General features: G+C 42.6%; 2 protein-coding genes across 2 annotated transcripts; both read left to right on the top strand.

Annotated features, from left to right (window-relative positions):
- Positions 1–13,220: 13,220 nt before the first annotated feature.
- On the top strand, positions 13,221–15,771 carry prr35 (proline rich 35). The gene is made up of 2 exons (XM_020606344.1): positions 13,221–14,635; positions 14,787–15,771. The coding sequence occupies exons 1-2, from the start codon at positions 13,221–13,223 to the stop codon at positions 15,589–15,591; spliced, it is 2,220 nt and encodes a 739-aa protein (XP_020462000.1). The 3' UTR covers positions 15,592–15,771.
- A 1,332-nt stretch (positions 15,772–17,103) lies between these two features.
- On the top strand, positions 17,104–22,466 carry LOC109963609 (toll-like receptor 13). Its single transcript, XM_020606274.1, has 7 exons — positions 17,104–17,179; positions 18,178–19,037; positions 19,117–19,679; positions 19,755–19,902; positions 20,004–20,374; positions 21,282–21,375; positions 21,493–22,466. Exons 2-7 carry the CDS (start codon positions 18,216–18,218, stop codon positions 22,234–22,236), a joined length of 2,742 nt encoding a protein of 913 aa, XP_020461930.1. The 5' UTR covers positions 17,104–17,179; positions 18,178–18,215; the 3' UTR covers positions 22,237–22,466.
- The last annotated feature ends 1,959 nt before the right edge of the window (positions 22,467–24,425 follow it).

The raw sequence follows: 24,425 nt of genomic DNA, 5'->3' as shown, positions 1-24,425 counted from the left end.
CTGTTTTGTCAGTCTGACAGGCCCATAGCAAGACACTAATAGGCCACAGAGACCACCAGCAAAGGCACCAGCCAGAGAGGCCCCTGCAGTGCCAGTCCCCATCACCCTCCAAGTCTGACAGGGCAATGCAGGCAGGAGAGAGGGGGTCAGACAGCAGGGTGGTCAGGCAGCAATGCTGTCACACAAGGCCACAACAGACTGGACCAGGCCTCCGTACTGACACCCGTCACTGCTCCTCCACTTCGACCAACACTCAGCACACACACATACATACAAGTGAGGATAAAAAGAGCAGCCAGTGGGGGTGTCGAGGGATCTAATGACTGTGCCTGTCACTCACAGCCATGACTGCGGTCATCACAGAGAGAGGGTATTAACTCCATGCTGTTTGTTTGGTGATGGAGCAGCTGGGAATGAGATGTGTGTGTAGGGATATCTATGTGACTGTAGATATAAATGAGGCCTCCTGTTCCCTTCAGACTTCCATGTGCTCACATAAACTCATGAATAGTACATCTCTGGAGTTCTTTGGCCACGGTATCAGTGTAGCTATAGGGATTTCAAAGTCGACTTTCCTTTCAGTTCACCACTGTGTTCTACACTCAACTATCTCTACAGTTATTGCATGAGCTGCCATGAAATTTTGTACAGATATTCATGTTTCCCTGAAGATGAAGCCTGTTGACTTTGGAGATCTCCTGATTTTATACCATAATGAGGTTGGCTTTTTTTGTGAAGTGTTGGATGGATTACCACTGAAATTTGATAGACATTCATGTTCCCTGAGGATAAATAATAAATGGATTCAGTTCTCTCACTGACAGACATAATTTAATTCATATCAGGACATTTTGTGACATTTTGGGGTTTTCTGTCAATGGAAAGGTCAAAAGATTAAACAAAACATGTCAGCTGATTCAGATCATTCTGCATTCCTCTTGTCTTTGACAATTAACAGGTGCTGTGATAGAAAAGGAGACATCCAGACGACTTCGAGGCTCAGAGGAGAGCCAAAGACAGGGGGTCGGTCAGGGGACTCCTGGGGTCTTTTGTGTAGTGAATTATTAAGGTTTACTAATTCTTTATAAAATCCTTCTTTGTCCTGTCCATTACCGGCCTGTCACATCCTCTTGCCACTGCTAGACTGACTCACTTGCTTCATCTAAATGACAGAAGTTAAACTGTGTTCCAGAGGAGATGGGGAGAGTGGAGCTGGGGGAGTGGGGGAGAGGGGAGGAGGCAACAGCTCTCTGCAAGTAGGCCCCAGGGCTGTATGACTTGGTGAGAGTGTGCGTCAGTTCAGATTGTCTGCTTGTGTGTTTTGCTGCTTGTGTTTGTGTTTCGTCCTGGGTGTCTTTCTAAACAAACTCAAAGTTTAAATGTATAAATTTGCACTTAAAGACAGCATACTGTGACGGGATCAGAAGAGGAACTCACTCTGTATCACTTCTCATATTCATGCCTCCTCATTAACTCCCCAAGCATCAACACCAGCTCGCTTCCTGTCCTCGCATCCCCTCCTCCATCTATCCTCCTCCTCCTCTTCCTCCCAAAACAGCAAACCTTGCCTCAGTGTGTGCCTGGCGGACTCTCTCCGCAGTCTCGACAGCAGAGCTAGTCGTTGCCCCGAGCGCTGAGGAACTGTCACCTCTTGTTAGTGTCGCTGTGGCGACCCAGAGTCCTGCCTGCCTGCTCCTTGATTAGAGAGAGAGGTGGATAGTGCACGCGTGTGTGTGTGTGTGTGTGTGTGTGTGTGTGTGTGTGTGTGTACATATATGCATGTGTGTTTAGTCCTACTCTACCCCACAACCTGCCCGCAGAGCTGTTTTTAAAGATCAGTGATTTGGTCAATTGGCCTGGCAACGCCAATCCCACAGAAGGTCACTGATGAGTCACTGGACCAGTCAGTGAGGCGGGCTGTCACGTCCCTATGTGCGTGTCCATGTTTGTCTATATGTGAATGTGTGTGTGAGAAAGAGAACATGGGAGTTACCAGGATCCTGACAAAATCAATGGGAACAGCATTTATAAAGATATGATCAAAGATCCAACAAGACTACCCAGGCTTGTTCTAATTCAAAATCAGACTTGACTAGATCAGCTGAAGTCTCCTCCAGATATCGAATCACACGCAACTTTACACAGAGATGGGCTATAGTATAGTACATGCAGAGAACAAAAGTTATTTAAGTCAACATTCAGTATATCCCATATTCTTTTTGACTATTTCATTTGTTCCTCTAGTGAGTTTTAGTGGAAATGTTGTTATACAAATCAAGATGAAGTATTCACGAACACAGAAGTGAAAAAGTGTTTCTGAAAGTATTCTGAAAAAATCTGACAGACATTGAGTTCCTTTACAGTATGTCCAGCACAGCATGTAAAGAGGTCCTATCAAACAAAACAATGCTTTGATAACTTCTCTTTTAACCCTAACACTGTGAAGGATGGTGGCTGACCTTGTGAAAAACTTTGGACAGCCAACTGTTTGCCTGTCTGCTGCAGGATGGCCAGGTCAGTGAGTCGCCAGAGCCTGAGGGAGCCATAAATACTGTGTGTGATTTCAGTTCCTATATGCCCTGCCCAAGGCACAGCTGTCCATCTCTGGACAATTTCTCTGCCCAAAGGGAGGAGTGACTGGCTCTCCGGACCTTGTATACAAGCTGCCCATCTGTTTTGAGGGTGAATGTCTGTTTCATTTACCCCCCTGAACCAGACAGCTTGGTTCATTCTGGATTAAAAGTACAGACTTTGTCATTAAGGTTTTGGATAAAGAGGGAAAGTAGATGATTTGCTGACTTGTCATCAGGCACCAGCAGGTCAAGGTTTCACTTATTCAGTGAAATATCTCATCTACCTAATGATTTGGCACAAAATGTTATACAGTGGCTCCACAGCCTCACAGAGCTGCTTGCATGGCCTTAGGCTTTTAGTCTTGTAAAATATAAAGATACTAACATTGACAGATACCTGAGTTTTACTTACATAATTTACATAACTTATGTAACAAATTGATACTTGACTGTTTTAGATACTCTGTGGTAAAACTTTGGCTGGCACCAAAAGGCAGACTGCCAGACAAGAACATTAATTGTGATGACAATATTTATTTTTCACCCAATTCCATTAAATGATTATTGCACATAAGCTATGGTTAGTCTTTGGTTAAGGTTAGACAACTAAATCACACTTGGTTAAGATGAAAGAACATACCTTTGCCTTGCTAAATAAAAGGCACACTATTTTGCACTTTAGCACTGGGTGTAAATCATGAGACGCAGAAGGTAATTCCCAGGGTAACTGGGCAACGTACATGTCATTGGCACTAGTTTCCAAGAAAAAGTCCTTATTTCTTTGTCTAAAATGCAAAAAGCAATCAAAAGGTGAGGATTGGAAATTAAAGAAACTTCACAGAAATTGTGATATCACATGGTCTCTATCACTCATCTACTGTGTATCACAGCTCCAAATTGTTGGATGAGTGGGAAATGAGTCTGAGTCTCAAGAATATGCAAGCCAGTGAGAGGGAAACAAGAGTTCCCTCTAGCTATGGCTTCCTGACGTGTTTATTTGCTAGTTGGTTGGGAGTGGGGGGTTGAACATATGGTTTGCTAAAAGACAGACTTGTAGTTAGGAGGCCAAGGCACCCTAAGGGATGGAGCTGACAGGCTTTGGTCCTTGTCTCCCTCAATTCCTCCCGCATGGACAGCCAGAGCTGAACAGCCATGCTTCAGGAGTTTGCAGTGCAGTGCAGCCTCTCACTCTTTCTCTCTTCCTTCTACTGCTGCTGCTGCCCACAACCATCATTATTCAAACCCAGAGATGGTGAAAGGGGGGAGGTGATGGGGCCACTAGCTTTGGGATGCACATGGGGGATTGTGGCTTCAGCTGGGAAACTGACTGACACCATCCTCTTGTCCCTGGTCCCCAGAGTGTGGTGCTGCATGGAGCTCTGTTTCTGGGAATAGAAGCTCCTGTCTCAGTGACACAGCATCGTGGTGCTGTGGGCCCAACACATATGGACATTCGCTATGCATTAGTGGTCAGATTTTGGACATAGTTGTTGGGTAACAAATACTTTGTGCTCAGGGACTTTATCATAACTCAAAGTGAGGATAGTGAGTGAGGTCAGCAGCTTTAGTTCTGCGAGTCGAGGGTTGTCAGTGACCTACCAGCTACTGCTGCTGTCTTATACAGATCACTGCATTGAGATAGACAGTTACACACACACTCATGCACACACCCTCAAGGTCTATGCATTTATAGACACACTCACTCACTGGAATCATGGCGCTAATGTACGCACATGGTCTCACACACTCTGCACTGATGAACAAATATATGCACACTCCCTGTGGGTCAGTGACTTAATATGCACATACTTAGACGCACACACTAGATCTGTTGTTGATAGACCTACACGTGCACAGACGCGGACTCACCCTGAAGGTCAGAGCTGTGATGGACAGCAGTCCCAATGTGCTCTGACAGAATCGTCTGCTGCCTTTCATTTCCACTTGCTTTTCCCCCATCAGGTGACACCCACAGGTGCTTCGGTGAGAGAGACCCCGCCTCCTGCGGGTGTATGTGGAGGCAGCTGGTGAAATGGGAGGCGGAGACTGAGTGAAAAAGCAGACGACAGAGGTGCCAGCTGCTTGCTGTCGGTGACCCACAGCACGGGCACTGGTGTGAACTCCACCTCTTGTCACATAGATATATAAACACTGCAGAGTAAGTGTTAGGCATCGGCTGTAGCTCCTTCCAAATGAATACTTCTGACACATGCTCACCTGCTGACTCTGCTGCAAAGTTGCATCCATATTTGATTTTCAGACACAGAGAACATCTTAGAGATTTGCAGAGAACAAATTCAAGTCATATATGCAGCCTATGACTGAACCTTGACATCTGTCCTTTTCAGATATCAACCCAGATCTCCTTGGAAAGTAGCCAGCGTTTGTCCAGCCTTCATCGCTATAATTGTGGGTGTTCATTTAAGTGTGAAGCTGAAAATGTCTCAGTGTGTGCTCCCAGCCTGTTCCCTGACATACTGTGGGGGCAATTCACCTCCCAAAAGGACATGTCTAATTTGTCAAGACTAAGAATTAGAAAAGTGGTTTTGGTTTAGCTTGAAAGACAAGAATAATCTTTGAAAGGAATAGTTAAACATTCTGGAAAATACATCAATTCTATATCATGTAGAGACTTAGATGAGAAGATCAATACCACATCCACATCTGTCCATTAAATATCAACCTGCAGTCATCAGCCCTGTAGCTTTGTGTAGAGGGGAAGGTGGACTCACCACCTGGTGGACTAGCTCTGGGAGCAGATAGGCGGCAGAATTTATTTAGAATGGTCTGGAAGTTCACTTAGGCCTTCCTGTTTCAGGACACACCCAAGACAAGCCTGTGTTTACTATTAGATTAGACTTTTCTTGGTGAATGACTAAATCTTAAACTGGTTGATTAGGTATACTGACTAGGAAATAAAACTCCAGTCAAGCAGGTTAGCCATACTGAACACATGTTGATTGTGTGGTTTGATTGACCCTAGTTTGCTGCTTGTTGAGAACTTTGAAGTGGTGCTAAACAAGGTTCATTGTGTATATTATTTGGTGCTTGTATCATTTAAGCATACTGCTGTGCTGGCTTGCCCCATTGTCACATTGCTTATTATGAACTTAGCTCCATGTGTTTGGTTATCTGATTCAACAGTTCATTGTGTGCTTTTGGGGGGAGTTTATCTTTAATTTGTTGTTAATTCATTAATTCAGGAAGCTTTTCTATTTTAATGTCTTGTAAATAGTTTGCTTTTTTTGGTACAGCAGTTTCTGTTTCCAGTTTATTCTGGCTTCTGTGTAATTGTGTATTTCTGTGGTCACATTTGCTCAACCCAAAAGCGTGAAATGAGACCAGAGTGAATCCGGCTCTGTGCAGAGGTGACAAAACCCCCCTCAAATGCTAACTAAAAAAATGTGGTTTAATTGAGAAACTATTTTATCCAAGAGCAGTGACTTCCTGGAGCCTTGTCATCACTGTAAAAATTAAGACTTTATCTTTTTCCTTATGCCAAGCTAAACTAGCTGCCTACAGGCTGTACTTTTTCTGAGAGTGGTATCAATCATCTCACCAAACTTAAGACAAAGCACACAAACAAATGGATTTCAAAACAACCAGGTACTGTGAGGGTTTCCACCTGATGACCCTGTAGACGCCTGCACAGAACCTTTACTGGGGTTGATCATAATAGAGACATTTTATTCAAAGGGGTCACTAGTGGTATATTTTTTCTGGTTGATATAACTGGTAAATATCAGTAGGACAGTGAGGGGAGGGTAGAATGCAACTTAGCATGATGTGTTATGTCTACTGGTGTTGGCACCATGATGACCAGTGTGGCTGTACAAAGATCATGCTGACAACCATTTTAGTAAGCAAAGAGAGGGCTTGATCTGTCGTGTCGCTACTGAATATAACCATACCAGCCAACAGGAGGTGCCTGTGTTCTGCTCATGTACTATAATGGTGTTTATGAAATCACTGAATGCATTGTTATGGGGTTGTGAAATTTTATGATGGTGTGGCCTGATCCCCTTTTTAGGGCCAAATGATGGATCAAGCATCACTTAAGATGAATATGGAGCTGCCAAAGAAATGCTCAGCCATTGTGCACAGAAAATGTGTTCCTTTAAATACATTTGTGCACTGTTTCATGAAAACCAGTTAGGTGCAGATGCATAATAACTGGGAGGAACAATTATCAGTCATAAAAATAATTATTTTGCATGAGCAGTCACATAATGTACAGTATATTCATCACCACTGAGAACTTATCATTTTTTTAAAAACCATAATCATTCAAATTTAGTTTTAAGAGACTGCCGTTGTTCATGAATTTAGGCTTCTGTCCTGCTGAGGTGTCCTTAAGCAAAACAGTGAAGCTCCACTTGTTACATGAAAAAGCAAAACCACTGAAAATGTTCCATACTGTATACGTTCCAGCTTATGCACTGTAGATGGAGCTGCTGCAGTGCATTTAAAGTATATTATTGTAACAATGATGTAAGAATGTTAACAGTGTTTTACAGAAAACTTTGAATTCAAAGTCATAAACGACACTTGGTGCTAAAGAATAAAAAGGAAGTCACCAAAGGCATGAGGTTGTTTTGGCACTGCGGCTGTGTGTTGGTGAAGCTGGGAGCGGCTGTTGGAGTGGTTCTCCTTTGAAAACGAGGGGAAAGAGGAGACGTAGGGGAAGGAGGTGGTGAATAATTGATAGTGGCTGAGAGCGATATGAGTTTAGTTAATGTGCCCAGCAGCGCAGGCTAAGAGAGGAGCTGTAAGCTGCTCCACTTCAGGCCCAACGCAGGCTGAGAGCTGAAGACTCAGCTCGGGTTAGAGGTCGCCATTTAGCCTTTCTCTCACAGCAGATAGTCTCTTCTTGTCGAATGGTGGGTGCATACGTATGTTGATTTCTCTTAATTTGCAGTTTGGTTGTGTGCCTGTGTGTGTGTGTGTGTTTGGAGGCATCTGCACAGCTGGATCTCCCCAGTAGCGGTGTTGTTGCTGCCCTCAGGTTCCTTTCTGTGAGTAGTAATAGAGTGCTCCTGTCAGCCTCCCCAGATGCTGCTCCATAAGGACCCTCAACTCTGTAAACATGCCAGGAGAGTTCTGTTTTTTCACTGCAAGTCTCAGCTTCTTCAAATTTCTACTTTTCTCTCTGAATTAAACACTGTGTTTTGTAATTTGGCTTAAACGTGCACATTAACTCTTTGGGACAGTGGCTTGTTATGGCAAAAATGGTCTTATCAGGGTTCGGTGAATGCAAAATGAAACCTGATACCAATTCTGGAGGTTGATGGGCATTTATTCCTGCAGGAAGGAGCGAACTCTCACAGAGTGTCAAACATAGCAGTCTGAAGGAGAAGCTCCCTGAGCAGAGAGCTGCATTTCTTTTTATACAAAGACATGAGTGTTGCTTGTAGTTTCGGTCTGTTAAGATCATATGTAGGTTTAAGGACATGTCTGTCACACAAGAAGGAAGCTGTCTGGTTTAACATCCATACAAAGACATGCTTTTCACTGAAGATACTTTGACACAGAAGTGTGTCTGGTTTCACAAGCACACAATTAACTATATATAAAACCTGCATAGCAACAATCAGTATGTTAATAAGGCAATATATTAATAAGGACAGTTTTCCATCACAGGCTGCGTGTCTTATCATTATAAGGAATTATTTAGGAATAAGCCACAGCTAGTTTGATTAGTTATAAGTAAACAGAAAAAAACATGTGCAAAAAATAAAATAAAGCAAAGGGATTTGGCCAAATCAACACTACAAAATATCGTGATCCAAACAGCCGTCACAAAATACCAATTTCATTAAATGATTAGTCATTAATAACCTTTCACAAAAATCAATCAACAAATCCTTTCACTGAGCCATATTTGGTAGATTATATTTCAAACTGTAAGCAGTGATTCAGATTTTGCGCTTTCAAAATAAATGAAAGTATAATGGAAACACAACACCAGTGTTTCTGGGTTAGCTAGGAGGAAAGGAGGAGTTTGTAACTATCACTGTGAGAGATCATTTTGGTTCCAATCAATAATGTTGCCGAAACATTTAGAATCTCTAATACCAACAACCACATCAGGCTAAAGCAACAAAGGGGACAAAAGGCAGCACTGAAGAGGTCAGTCCTCCCTTAACATACATGCACTTAACAGAGGGAACTGACACTGTCTACCGTGTGTCTCTGTAGTTGGGGAGAAACAGCCTTACTGACATCAGCTCCCATGTGCCTGTGCTTTAAGAAGCGAAGGATCTTTCTCTGTTTCCCATGCCTCTCTTCCTTCCCCTCTTCCTCCTTGTCATAATGCGCTCCTGTCGTTCCTCCTGATTTACCAGACATCCTCTTTCCCCTGCTGTCACATTTGGTACAGATGGTTAAGCTCTATGGAGTGGCCTGTCAGTCTCCATTTGGCTGCCTCAGTGTGACAGCAGGCCTGATGGCTTGTGAAGGGCCCCTGACTTTCCTAGCACACGGACACTGACATTTCTCAAAGGGGGCTCGCATGCACGCTTCCCACCCAGCCAGAGGAAAGAAATGAAGAACCTGGAGTTGACCCAAAGCTTGCCACAGGCTAAGACACCCAGAGATGGAGGGAGAAAGAAAGGAGGAGAGAGTAGAGATTGAGAGGTCGGAGTTAGAAGTAGATTTTATGAGAGGAAAGGAGGAGGAGATGAGGAGAGAGTGGAGAGAAAGGAATGAACAAAGAATAAAGATAACTGAAGTGGAAGAGGACAAAAATAGTAAGAGTTAGAGAAGTGAGTCTGAACCGTCAGAAGTGACATATGTCAGTCACTGGCTGCAGATGTGATCTTGCAGTTACCCATATACTGCCCTGCACTGCTGCTCCAGCCCCCATAACACACAACACCCAACTGCCTGCCTCGTGTTGGTGACACAGGTGAGGCGAAGAGCAGCGGACACAACCCCAGCCACCCCAAAGTGCCTTTCTGCCTGCATCTCACTCAAACACTCATTCCATTAGAGAGCAGACCACAGAACTGCACTGATCACCGATTCGATCACAGAAGACCAAATCAATGCATTTGAAATAGATGGTAGTCTAAAATTGGTAATAGTTTGATTTAAATCAGGAATGATGTGACTAAAGATTAAATAATCAAGATTATAATCTCACCAGGTCATCTTTCAGCATTTGAAAGTTTTTCATGCCTGTTTCATTGATACCCCCCCATATTCAGCCAGGGTATTAGAATAACTGACTCTCATTAATACTAATATCTTAACTCTAGTTGTAAAAATAAAACCTACTATCAGCCTACAGCCTGTGTAGCAAGACTAACTAAAAAGTTGCAATAATATTTGGTATAAATATAATGCACTGAAAATCACAAAGACAGATAAATGTCCAGTTTATCAAATGGCAAGTGAGGAGCCTTTCTCTTCCTCATGTTGATACCCATGGTGATACAGTTTGTTTAATTCTAATCAACTTGTGTTAAAATTAAAGGCCTATATTTTAATTACAAGGTAAAAAGATAAATAGAATAAAAATTATGAAAGAAATGTGAACTGAAATTTTAACAGTTACACTGTATAGACATTTTAATAAACTAACGTACAGGAGTGTGATTTTACAACAGACTGGTTTTCTGGAGTTTCTTTTTTATTGCAGAGACTGATCAGATAGCAGATTAAGTAATTATTAATACATTTTTTGCAAATAGCCTATTTAAGGTCTTCTTTCTGCTTTTTCTTGAATAGCTTTTTTTGTAAATTGCCTCATTTAAAACGGATAAAAACTGAAGCTAAACTTCAGTATTCAGCACTGGATGCTGGTGTGAAATTTGGTGTAAAAACACTTCAAACATACATGGAGCTAGCTTTAAAATTTCCTCATGTCTAGCGCCTGACACAAGAAGCCATCACTAAGTCGCTACCTTAACCTTTGCTGGTATTGTGTAAATTGTTATATTACATCCAAGCTGCAAGGTAGAGACCACATTTGACACTCCAGCGGGAGAGAGGGTGGATGGGAGGGCGGGGGGGCTGTATTGTAGTGCCTGGGGGTAATGCTCCCAGTCAATATATATCTCAACACTCCCTCCTGCGCTCCCATTTGAGCAGGACGCGCTGCCCTCTCAGTGCCACTGCAGAGGAGTGACAGGCAGCCACACCGGGACGCTCTCGAGGTATGGATGAATACATTTCCTCTCCACATTCAAGCAGCTTGTGGCATGAAAGCAGGTTAGTTTAAGATCATTTTAAAAGGATTATAATAATAGGCCTGCTGTACATTGTGCTTTAGCTTGCAGTGAGAAAATGTTTGCTTGATTTTATTTTGCACAGATTTAATTTTAAAGTGTAAGGTCAGAATGTAAGCTTGTTTATGCAATTGTATTTATTCTGAGATTAAATCTGGTCACAAACCTGTAGGGAATATAATGCAATTAAATTTATTTCATTTTCAAGTTCAGAAGCTAGACTGGATAGTCACTGATTTTCCACATTGGCACATTAATATAAAATGTAGTTTTCATGCATATTACTTTTACTTTAATCAGGAATAATGAAACCTTGTGTTCATTTATCATCAACAGCATCATCTGGTGTTTTGCTGTCAAATGTAAATGCCAGTAAGTAACTTCTCATTATTGGTACAATAAATAAATAAATGTACGACTTGTGTTTGTAGAAAACATTTGTCTAAAATTTGCTAAATCAAACTAAGACCTCTTATATTGAAAATTAAATACAAAAAGCTGATAAGCAAGAGATTAAGTTGGTAAATGACAATGAATTTCAAAATCTAAATTCTTTTTTTTTTTCTTTTGCAGAAGACATTTCTTCTAAGAACAAGACAAGAAACTAATCATCCTGACTTTAGGTAAAGTATTTAATTTTAAACACATGCTGTATTTATAAAGCTGTAGCATTTAAAACAGATTGCATTTCCAGTCCTTGTGTGCATTTATTTACTGTACAAATAGTACAGTCTCACAGGTTGTCAGTGGTGTGCTTGATGTTGCATGTAACTTGTCAAAGTTTTTCATGTGGCGAATCTCCTTAATTGCAACGGTGGTCAAGTGGTCAGGCTTGTTTGATCGTCAGCCCTAAAAGCTTAAAACAAGACCGCAGGGTTTGGATATGGGGCAGCAGTGGGAACAAAGTGCACAGTCAGTGGTGATGTGAGCAAATACCAGTGGCCAGGAGAGGGACAAAATCTACTGTAAAAATTATTTTTATTGATTGGCTTGTAGCAGCAGCTGTTAGGCTCCATTATGAGCTCAAAGCCCAGGTCAGAGCCCTGGGGCAGACAAGTGAGCTAATCAAATGGTCGGCCACTAACGGGCCAGTTCTCAGGGTCCAAGTGGGAGAGCAGCTGGCAGCAGCTGTATAGCTTTATAGATGAGGTTGTCTGCTGTTTGTCGGTGTAACTGGTCACCTGTGTTTGCTTCACTGGCCTTTATCTCAAAATGTTGTCATGATTAATCTGTGTCAGACAGGTAAAGATTTTTATTTTACCTCATCCTGGAGCCTGAACATCACACAGACTTAAGGTGTTTTAAATTCAGGAGCACAATCTTCTTTCACTGCAGGGTTCAGCCATCAGCGTGGCTTAAAGTGTAAAAACTTTCTGTAATCTTAACTAATGAAAGAAAAGTTTATTATTGTATTTAAATTTATTTTATGGGATCAGAACAGGGAGATGTTAACTAAACTGTTGCTGTAGAATTCCAGTTTTTTATGATATGATTAGGAAGGATAGGTTTTTTTTTCACATAAAGGTAAAAATATCAGTATTTAAAAGTTCATATCTCATTCAACACTTAGAATCATTATGACAATCTCCCATAATCCATCTTATTATTGTTTATCAAGTTCTAAAGTTTGACCTAACTCCAAACAGAGCAAGTAAAACGCGACATGGTACACAAGAGCAGTTAAACTTATGCACCATGTCCTGACCTAGATCCCAGTTCTGGCACTAATGATGCCTTATAGGCATGATGCCAGGCTCTCATTAGGACCCAGGCCTCAAACCCCCAACTCCTCTGCCTCACATACCTGCTTCTACACATCCCTCAGCCTGGCCGTGCTGTGCCTGCAGCTGGCCTCCGAGGACAATGCCTCTAAACTCAAGTAGGCCTGTAGTGTGAGGGCCCCCTGCACAGGAGTCCCCCATGATGCATTGGAACTAATGAGTAGTGGCAGGTACAGTGAGACCAGAGCAGTGTGGGCTCCCTGCAGTTAAGTTAGTGGCAACCCTCACTGGAGACAAACAATAAATGTGCTCTCATATTGTTTGTTCATAGTGATGTAGAACACTCTTCAGTTCACACACAACTTGATCTTTATTGAGATTTCAGAACTTAATATCTGCAAGATGTTTCTTTTTTTCAGTTGCATAGAAAAAGGGAGTAAAGAATGTGATACGTAGAGGTGAAAGATAACACGCCTAATCTCTTTTTGACTTGCTGACGTTCTGCAGATTCACTGATATCAAATTGTTTTGCTTGTTTTACAGATTTGGCTTCAGTACTTTTTTTTTCATCCCCATCCATCTAAAAATCCAACATCAAATGAGATGTTCCCTAGCAAATAGAAAATATAAAAACATATCTTGAATATTATAATCTGAATAAATCATACTATCTTTGTAAACCTCAAGACTCAATCATGTCTAAGGATGACGCATGCAAAGTGACATCTGCCAGCAAACACAAGGAGCGTAAGCCCAAGAAGCCTCACTATATTCCCCGGCCATGGGGCAAACCCTACAACTACAAATGCTTCCAGTGCCCATTCACCTGCATGGAGAAGTCCCACCTTTACAACCATATGAAATACAGCCTGTGCAAGAACTCCTTGTCTCTGCTCATAGAGTCAGACTGGCCCTATAAAAAGGGTAACATCATACACCCGGAACAGCTACGAGCCTTTCAGCAGGTACATGGTCTCCACACTACTGGGAAAGATGAGCTAGAGCAGGTAATGCGGACTGAGGAGAGACAGAGGCAGCAAAAGGCTGTGGAGGATGAAGGAGAGAACAGAGAAATCTGTGGGCTGCAAGATGAAGAAGAGGGAGGACGGGGAGGACGGGGAGAGGGAATTGAGCTCACTGGGTTGATGAAAGAAAGCTCCAGTAACAGCAGCAACAGAGATGGTACAGAGTGTGCTACCAAGAAAACCAAGCAGCCAGAGTCAGAGCTTCTGATGGCTGACATGCTCTCCCTGGAAGATCAGATTTTACGAGCACGCTCAATAGAAGTAGAGGCCCAGCTGAAACACTACAAGTTGTCTAAGACTTGTTTAACAGCTCCTGGGCTATTGTCAGAGCAGTGGCGGCTGTTAGGGTCCAGCCACACTAAGGCCAAAACAGAAGGAGCTCAGCCTCGAGTGAGTAGTTCAGTTCCCTGTTATCCTCCTCCACCAAACCTGGTGGACTACCAGGATCCCACTGGACTCAACCTATCAGTGCTTGGGGTAGGCTATCCCATCAGCCCCAGCCTCTTCTCCTATATGAACTCAACTATTCCCACTGCTGCTACTGGTGTCACTGCCCAGACCCACGCACAGCTCACCCAGCTTCCCTTCTTGGCGTCAGCTGCTCAGCTGACGCACTCAGCCTCTGGCACACCCATAGACAGGGCTCTCATCCCCCCTCGTCTCTACTACCCATTCCTGTGTGAGCACACACTCGGACCAGCCTCTGGTCAGAGTGATGCCAGCAAAGTGCTCAAGATGCCCACAAACAGTCTGGAAGCGAGTCCCCTGTCTGGCTTCCAGCCTAAAGTCAATCTGTGGAAAGTGCCTGCCCTGCGGCCAGGGACCACTGCAGTGTCCCCCAGTGGCTGGGTGTCACCTCATAGAGACTCCCCTGAGCAGGGCTACAAGCTTGGGGATAAACTGCAGGCTACTACCAAGGAAGGCCGAGCAATCTGGGGCCTCAAGAGGACAGGGGCTCCACTGGGAAATCTTGAGGCACCTGTGGAGAAGAAGCCAGCCATGGGCTTCACTACGGACCTCCTGAAGAATATTCAGACTGCATCGACACTTAATATAGCAGCGGACAAACTCCTTTTCCAGAGCAGGTAAAGATTTTCATAACTTTCCTTATTTTATAATCATGACTGAGTAGCAGAGGTATCATCATCATCTTTGTAGCTTGTACAGGTTATTTAATTTCTTTATTGTCTCAAGCGGTTTCAGGTTTGATCATTTCTAAATTACTGTTATCCTCAGTCTGCAGGATGCTCAGCTTCAGACCCGGCCCATTGAACTGTGGTGCAGTGATTCTCTCACCAGTCCCAACAGTGAAACATCCTCTCTTTCAACTAGTGGGGGAGCAAACAGCCAAGACGGGACTGCTGGCCAGACAATGGGAGAGGTAGCCTCGGAGTCTGTGGCTGCTCTCCTCAGTGACCTCTCCAAGGCCTTGCAGGAGTACCAGGAAGCTGAACGCAAAATCTCTCACCTGGAGAAGGAGGACCTACCCGTCCAACGCCACCTCTGGGAACACCTGAGCAAAATCCGCACCGAGCTCTCCCACATCCACGAGGCGCTGGAGCGGACAGCTCGCCAGAGTGAGGGCCCTCTCGACCTGTCGGTCAAGAGGGATTCGATCAATTCAGCCAGTGACCAGGGCATGAGAGAGGATGGCAGCCTTAAAGACAACACTACAGAGACAGAGGAGGATGAGGAGGAGCTGGAGGAGAAAAAGGAGGAAGACGATGATGAGATTGAGAGGAAGGTGATGAAGATGACACTGGAGAGTCGCAAACACTCATTAGACATGCTGATTAAAATGAGTCAGGCGTCGATGGTAAACACAGAGGTTCTCGGCATGAGGCCCAGTCCAGCTGAAGCATTATGGCCAAGCAGAACCACAAAGTGTGAGGCGGACTCCAGCGTCCTGCTCTGCCCCGACGGCCGCTCAGTGGTGTTCACTGACATCTCTGCCTCTGCCAAAACTCCAAAAAGGGCCCCGTCCATACAACGGCGAGAGGCCCAGTGTCCTCCAAGCCCTTTGACAGCTGCTGACAACTGAACTGCTGTTCTCCTGTAATATAACTAACTCCATGCTGTTGTTCAAATGCAGTTGTCTTTGACTTTCACTGGCTGGAAGTGGACTGTCACTCCCCTTCTCAGTTTACCTTCACAAAATACTTTGCACCTTAGAGGAAAAATGCAGAGTGAATGATAATTTGAAAGAGAAGAATTTGTAATACACTAAGGACATAAATTGTTACAATGCGAATTTCTCTTAAATTTAAAAAATGTAACATCGATACTTCATCATTTCCATCAGGATTATTTGAATAATTTTGTTCATTAAAAACATGCCGATAGACAATCCTTTAAATTGATTTGTAAATATTGTAATAATGAATGTAAGTAAAACATTTTAAAGGTCAAATGGTTTTATATGAATAATATCATGTGGACTGCAGCATCTGACTTGATGAAAAGGAAATGTATTATACACAATGTACAGTATTCCTTTCAATAAACAGAGCAAAAAGGTGTATTTTTATGAAAGTGGACAAGAAAATAAAAAGGGATCACAGAATGAGGAACAAGAAAACCAAGAGTCTTAATAAGAGACAAATGGATCTACAGTGGCAGCACCGGGTGGCGGTGCTAAAGGTGAAGCAGCACCTTGAGCCAGGCGGCCATCAGTGGGGTCACCTGTGCCTCCGCTCCTAGAGCCTCCCTGCAAAGGTCAAGACCCGGGAGGCGAGCTCCACACTGACTAAACAGAGGACTACCTGTCTCCCCCAAAGATGGACACCCAGTGCCGGGCTGTCCTGTGTCCTCTGGTCCCCTCACCACCCTCACACTCAAGGCAAAGGTCAGCTGCCAGTATCCGAAGAGCCTCCAGTGGATGTTCAGCCTGAAGAGGAGTCTGTTCCTTTTTTTTTCCAGTTTATATTTGATATTTGATTCTCCAATTTGACTGTTTTATATAAAAATGTCTACATTCAGACAATTATTTGTGAATAATTTGAATGTAAGGTGGTAATAAATGTATATAGAAAATATTAAAGACTTTAGGAACATGTGCACCACAGCAAAAAATGTTTTATTAAAAAAAACAACAACAAACATTTTGTTCCTAGAATACAGGAAAAGCAGTAATGCCACTGAGTTGGGTGGATGGTTCCTAGATTTTCTTACAGAAGTGTAAACATTGCATTGGCTTCCAATAATGCAGATCCTGTTTTGCAAGACTTTTTAAATACAGTTTTACTCTAAAGTTTTGTCTATGCAAATTGGCAAAAATGTCTTCTGCATCTGGAAAACAATGCACTGTGCTGTAGATTCAGCAAACTGCAGGACCCAAGCTGAGAGCTCCCTCATGTGGACTGCAGATTTAAATTCAGACCAGTTTGCTCATGCACCCTGTTGCCAGCATGAGCACAGTGCTCGAAAGAAACAAAAGGGAAGAAAGTTCTTTCGCTCGCACTGTATCAGTACCACAGAAAAGTGGTCACTATAAGATCGATATGCATTCATGTAAATAAACTGTGAACAACTTCCTTCCTCAAAGACAGAGAGGTGTTAGTTAGACAGACTTGCTGACACCATTTAACATAGGAACTACAGTTGCACACATTAAAAGTGAGCAGAAGGAGGTGAGTTGTAATATTTTACTTTAATTATTAGGTTCGTGCTTCATGATATAAAAACACTTGTATTTAGACAAATTTAAAGGCATTTTCCATGTTTGGATGAAAGAGTCAGGGCAGAAGAACAGAACAAATTTGTTTAAATTTGCTTTGTATGTTGTAACATTATTTTTGTATTAAAATATATTTGTTGGATAAAAATAAGGGTACAAACAGATACTAGACAATACCATGCTTGGAATTAAAGAAATAGAAAATTCACAATTTGAAAATCACTCAAAAACAATTCAAGAACTTTGCAGTTACAAGAAAAAGCCAGGCATTCATCAGAAGACACTGGGGAAAACCTGAAACCTTAAAGTGGCTGTGGCCAATATTTTTATAATAATGATTGACAAAATGAAAACAACATGATAATTTAAAACAGGTTGCTTGCAGTGAGGTCCTTTCAGAGGGCATCTGAATTTATAGTTCCCCTTGTCTTAAAAAAAAAATACAGTGAATTTCAGTTCATTTTTTGGCAGGTTGTCAAATTTACTGGTATAATTCACTCTTACTGCCCTCATAGTATCATTTTCTGCAATGAAGTTGTAAAATAGCCCTGGAACAGCTCAGCACCAAATGGCAGACAGGCACAATTAGCATTTAGCTGATGAACATAGTGTGGCATCAAGCAGCTAAAGGGCCAAATACAGTATATAACAACAACAAACAGAGCTAAAAGAGAGTGAATGTTGGACTTAAACTGGGCAGGTGGCCAGAACTCCATCTTGCTCCACAACTGCTGGATGTGTAAACTGCTTGGTAACAACTTCACTTAAAATCAGCTGATAATACAGCATGTTACTGTTGTCTTCACAGTTTGATTCTGCTGCTCCCAAAGTTGCCAAAAAAAAACTGTTTTTGCAGGTTGAAGTGCTTTTGTCTTTAAGAAAATATAAGTGCAGCTAACTTGTGAGATCGTTTTACTTTCCCATTGTTTATACTGTTTTAATATATTTTAGATTTCTGGGGCCTGACCTCTGTGAGCTGTCAAGCAAAAATGAGGCGAACTGTGCTGTTCCTACTTCTCTGCAACGCCTGCAGTTGCTGTGGTTTTGCATTTAAAGGCTGTTCTCAGAACTACCCCCAGACATATGTCATGTGGTGCTCCAACCAGCACATTGCCAACATCTCCAATGTCATTAGTCAAATCCCAAAAAACATAACAATCATCAACCTATCGAAGAACAACATCAGAAACATCCCACCTGGATCATTCAGCCATATCTTTGGACTCAAAGACCTGGACATGAGCCAGAACCAGCTGGTCTCTCTAAAAGGAGGAGAATTCAGAGGCCTAGGTGTCCTGGATTGTCTGAACCTCACCAGAAACACCATCTCCCACATCCACCCCAAGGCATTTGAGGGACTCAGCAGTCTACAAACACTTCTTCTGGCCTACAACACACTTAAAACAATCTCATCAAGTATACTTCATTTTCTCCCAGTGGTTCAAAATGTCAATCTGTCTCACAACAAGCTCACGTCTTTCAGCTGTGAAGAGCCTGGAGGCTCCTCCACTCTTAAGCATCTTGATTTTTTTGCAAACAACATCCAGAGGTTAAATGTGAGCTGTTTCCCTGCCCTGGAGTACATCAGGTTGTCCAACAACTCGAAGCTGGAGCTGCAGGCAGATGCTTTTGCTTCCAATCCCAGGCTGAAGAGTTTGCTTCTTCAAACAGCTAAAATCGAAATGTTCGTGGGACTCTCAGCTGAGACAAAGAGGAATCTCTCTTGGGTGGCTTTTTCACTCTTTGTGGAGAAATCTCCACTGACTATTTGTGGAGTGCTAAAAGAAATGGACCAGATTAAGAAAGTAGAGGTATGTGTACTCCTTGTAATGCCGCATCTCTTTGTTTATATGTTTTAAAGAATTATTATGTCAATTTAACTTGATACAGGTTGACTTGACAGGATCCAGACTACCCCAACATAACTCCAGCCTGCTGGACTGTGCCACTCCCCCAGTGGTCATTCTTAAGAATGCAAACCTTGGAAATGTTGCCCAGCTGTCACTGGGTGCAGGTAACACAAGCAAACTATATCTAATCAACTGTGGGTTGAAGCGGATATCTCGCACTACATTTCACGGTTTCCAAAGACTGGAATTTCTGCAGCTAAACCAAAATAAGGTTGTCATTCAGCCGGACACCTTCAAGGACCTGCCCGATCTCAGCTTTCTGAGCTTTGACAAGAACAAAATTCGCGCCATTGACCCTAAGTGGTTCATTCCTCTGAAGAAGCTAACTTGCCTGTCTCTCCCAAAAAATGAAATCACTGAGTTGCCACCAAAGGCATTCAGTGCCCTCACCCAACTTAAGGAGCTATATTTGCACTTCAACCTCCTAAAATACATCACCAAGAAGCCTTTCAGTAAGCTGTGCAGCCTTCTGAAGCTCAACCTCAGTTTGAACATCATTTATTACATTGAAGAGGGCTCCTTCCAAGACCTGACGAGTCTCAGGTATTGAGTATTCTCTGCTTTTATAGTCATCTTTCCTCTCTGTCCATTTATTTAATACAACTTTTAATCAATTAGATACTTGGATTTAAGTGGGAACCGCATCAGGAGGCTGACGCCATCTATCCTGTCTGGGCTTATGCATTTGAGGAAATTTGTTCTGTACAACAACCAGCTCCATTTCAGGTATAATGAAGCACCTTTCATCAACCTGACTTCTCTGGAGGTAAATACATTTCTTTGATGCAGTTACACTATGTTCTTCAAGTAATGCACTAAGTGAATAAATCTTTTTGTATCTGTTTATTTCCTATGTCTAATTTGAAGTTTTTGGAGATGAACTACCAGGGTCCTGGAGCTCAAGGCATTGGGAATATAGGACCCCATTTCTTCCAAGGTCTAGGTCATCTCACCTCAATTGCTATCGGGCACACTATCATGGCCAACTTCCATCCTGATGCCTTTGTTCCTCTGGTGAAATTGAAGTTCCTGTACATAGCAGGAGTGAATATGAAAACGACTAACCTGAGTGCAGCGTTCTTCCCTCTGAAAAGGCTGAAGAGGCTGACTCTTTACAGAGTAGACCTAGATAAGCTCCCTGCTAACCTCATGCCTCCAGATAATACACTGGAAATACTTAAAGTCCAGTCAAATCACCTCCACACTGTGGACAAATCGATGCTGGATGCTTTGCCAAGGTACAGTAGAGGAGCTAGTGAAATGTACAGCAGCTCTTAAAGGAACATCCAACATTTTGAACAGCATGTTTCCTCACCAAGCTTAAAAAACACTCTCACATCTGTAAGCTAAATTTGAAGCTACCACCAGCAGCTCTTATTCAAAGAGAAATGGCTAAATAAGTTCTATATTGTGTTTTAAGCTGTAAAAACACAGCAAAGCTAGTTTCTCCACTTCCAGTTTTTATGTTAAACTAAGCTAATCAGTGGCTGGTGGCAGCTTCATGGTTACCACAGACTTGAGACTGGCACCAGTCTTCTCATGTAACACTTGCTACGGAGGTGTATAAGTATATTTCTTATGGTTGTCTCACTGATTTTTAACCCTGACATCTTTCATGACTGTACAACACCCCCTGCTTTAGTTTTAAGAAACATAACCAACTTTCTTAGTGAGCCCAGTAGTCCAGACAGCAGGATGAATCTCACAAGATGGTCAAATTCATTTATATTGTCCAACTGTCAAAATATGACCTCAAACCAAGTTTTCTTTCCTTATTTGAAGACGTAGGTCTAACAGATCCTGCAATGCCTGTCTTTGTCAATAACACCTATTCAACAAAGTCCAATTTTAATTTCACCTTTCATACCAAAAAAGGTGTGAATGTAACACTACTTAATCTGTTTTCACATGCTTAGCGCTTTCAGGGCCTCAGGAAGTGGTGCAGAACACTGTTAACATGCAGCTAAGTTGTTCAGCACCAGCTTCTTCCTGAGTGCAACTTAAATGTGCCTTCCCAGAAAGCTACAAACACAGCTTGTTCTATTTTCTACAATATGCATTATGTAATACAACACCACTTCTATTTCCTTAAGTTGACAGCGGGGAAGCTAAACAGTCAACCTTGGTGTATGTTTGTGTTTCCAGATTGCGTACTTTGGTTGTTTCAGACAACCCACTCACCTGTACCTGTGAAAATGCCTGGTTCAAGAGTTGGTCCATCCATAACCCTAATACACAGGTACAGAAGTGAAGCTGCAGGCACTGCCATAAATCAACTTAAAGTACATGGCTATAACTTTCTTTGACAGTTCAAATGATGACATTTTCTTGTTTTGTCCTGTTAAATTCCCACTAGGTGTCCTACCTGTACAACCTCCACTGTGACAACGACAGGAAATCTCCCTATCTGTGGCAATTTGATGATACGGCCTGCTCCTATGAAAACATTTCTTTCAATCTCTTCATCACCTTTTCTGTGATGGATGTGTTGTTTGTATGTGTGTGTCTGGCCTGGCACACACAAGGCCCCGCTCTGCGCTACCTGCTGCTCATCCTCAAGGCCAAACTACGTGGAAGTAGGTTGGCAGTGAGGTCCAAATTCCAGTATGATGCATTCATCTCCTACAGTGCTAAGGATGAGTCCTGGGTGATGAGAGAGCTGGTGCACAATTTAGAGAGGCCACCTGCTGGTGCGTCGAGACTCAGACTGTGCCTCCACCATAGAGACTTCCGCCCCGGCACTGCTGTTCTAGAGAATATCGAGACAGCCATCTACAGCTCTCGCCACACCATCTGTGTGGTGACACATCACTTCCTGCACAGCGAGTGGTGCTCTATGGAGTTTCAGTTGGCCAGTTTGAGGCTTCTGTGTGATGGCAGTGATGTCCTACTGCTGGTGTTCCTGGAGGACATACCTGAACACTATCTGTCTCCCTACACACGCCTACGCAAGATTGTTCACAGGAAGACCTATCTACTATGGCCTGAGAAGCCACAAGAGCAGGAATCTTTCTGGGTCAGACTGAGAGCTGCATTGAAAGACAGTGAAGAGGAGGGAGGAGGAGGAGGAGGAGAGGATGAGCTGGCTCAGCTACTCTAAGAAACTCCCATGTTCATGGCCTGTAAAATTGTGTAAGTAACTTTTACAATTTCATGTAAAGGTTTCTCTGTGTTGCCACCATGCTGGTTTTAGGAGGCTCCGTACTTCAGGCTTCACTTAGCCATGGAGTCATGATGTTTTGATCAATCAAGAATTTTGTATTCTTGTTTTTGTATTTTGTATTCTTGGGTGATGTTATACTTAAGACTAGGTGTTCATTCTTTTGGCTTTAAAATCTTTATTTGACTTGCACAAGAATTCCTATATGCCTAGACTCTGTTTATGCATAAATGGCAAATAAAAGTCTTGAATCTTGAATTACTCTGACTGGCTTTTTACTTGTGTAAGTTTTATTGCAAAGAGAATAAAAAGCATGGGTGTGCTTAACCTGAGTAAACTTTCATCTCCTAACTTTCACCTCACCTTTCACTGCTTTCTTCATCATACATTTTTCTGTGTTGTGATCTGGCGCTATATAGAAAATAAAATTAAATAAAATTAACTTGACCTTCAAGGGGGGGCAGGGCGCCCCCCTAATATCGCTGTAGATAAGATCCAAAACACTGACACAGTGATATTCATATATCTTTCTCCCAGAGCCTCCAGTCCTACTGGGAGTGCTGGTGTTAGGGCCCTTCATGTACGCCAGAGGCCCTCAGCTGCAGCACTGGATGGACATGGTCAACACTCCACAGGAGCCGGTTTAAGCAACCAAACCTGAACAGATCCACAGACACACATGTGCATGTACATACACACAGAGTCTGAAATAATAGAAGAAAAGTGCTAATGAATGTGTTCATCATTTGTAAAACGCCTTGTGGGGAATTCCATCTGCTAATAAAGGGGTGTCTAGAAGAAAGGTGTGTTTGTAATCGCATGTGATTTTTACTCTGGTGTCTGCACAGCAGATATTGCAAGGCTGGAGCCTGAGAAAGTTCGGCCGCGGTCCCCCACCGCCCCCTAGTGCGCATGTGCAGTGGAACCCACACAGCGGAAGAAAAACAAATTTGCCATGTCCGGCACGCGAGCAACATTCATTGGGGAAAATAAATAGAATAAATGAATGTGTTAACATTATAAAAAACACAGTACAGACATTGAAAAATCTCCTCTCTTTTCCCTTTAATACATCCGTGGGAATAATGGTCTCCATCTTGTGATTCGGTATCCATCTGTTATAATATATGAATGGGACGTACAAGGGTTGGATTTAGTTTATTGTTATAATCATTCCTATTGGTGTTTGTGTCTGGTTTGACACCATGAAGATAAATGAGAACACTGCAGGGACACAAAGTTGTGTTGGTTCCTTACAATGTAAACCACGTGGCCAGGTAACGTTAACATTAACACCTGATCAGTGTTGATACACACGCGAAGTCTGTCACGTTTTTCCCTTTATTTTCCTCTGCTGATCTTTTTAGTGATGAGTGTTTGAATGTCATTTCTTTACTATCAATGTTTAAACAGGGCGGATGGGTTTTATTTTGACTTCTAAATAAGTCTGCAACTAATAATAATATGGAGAAAACAATCTCATCACAAGTTCCATTTAGTGGCTTTTCTGGAGCTTTCCGTCGTATCATACAGTCTCATTTGTCATGGAGCATCTGAAAGCTTTTTGTCCAGGCTGGCACAAGGTAAAGAAATAACTTAGGACAGTTGACACATCTGACCCAGCTGCCAATACAAGCTTTTGATCCTTTGACAGTTTGAAGTCTCTTTAACTGGCACAGCAGAACCAGCTCCAGTCCTTTGGCATCTGGATATATGATTAAGTTAAAGCTGTAGAAACCTGCAGCCCCTGTCTCTTATCCACCTGTTTACACTCTTCAGGTGTCATGAACGGATGAAGCGTCCTGAGCTGTAGCATCTGACCGCCTCAGAGCCACCGAACCTGGAACAGGAGTATGACATGAAGGGGAGCTGGAGGGAAGATGATGACAGTAAGACTTTTTCTGCAGTAAATGTACACACCGAACATGCTCTTATTCATCCTCTAAAGCAGTTTTAAATCTGAAGGCTTGTCAGACTTGGCCTTTAGCCTTAGATTTTGTTTCATGTGAATAACTGGACACCAGTATTTCTCTGAAAACTACCTAAATAAAACAGAGGAATATCTTTAGTTGAACCGATCATACAGCAGTGGCTGGAAAGATAAATCTGAGAGAACGTCTTTTACTTTT

Source organism: Monopterus albus, unplaced genomic scaffold (genome assembly GCF_001952655.1).
Source record: "Monopterus albus unplaced genomic scaffold, M_albus_1.0 scaffold76.1, whole genome shotgun sequence".
Taxonomy (NCBI): Eukaryota; Metazoa; Chordata; class Actinopteri; order Synbranchiformes; family Synbranchidae; genus Monopterus; species Monopterus albus.
Note: the sequence above shows the minus strand (reverse complement) of the source record. Positions and strands in the feature narration are given on the sequence as shown.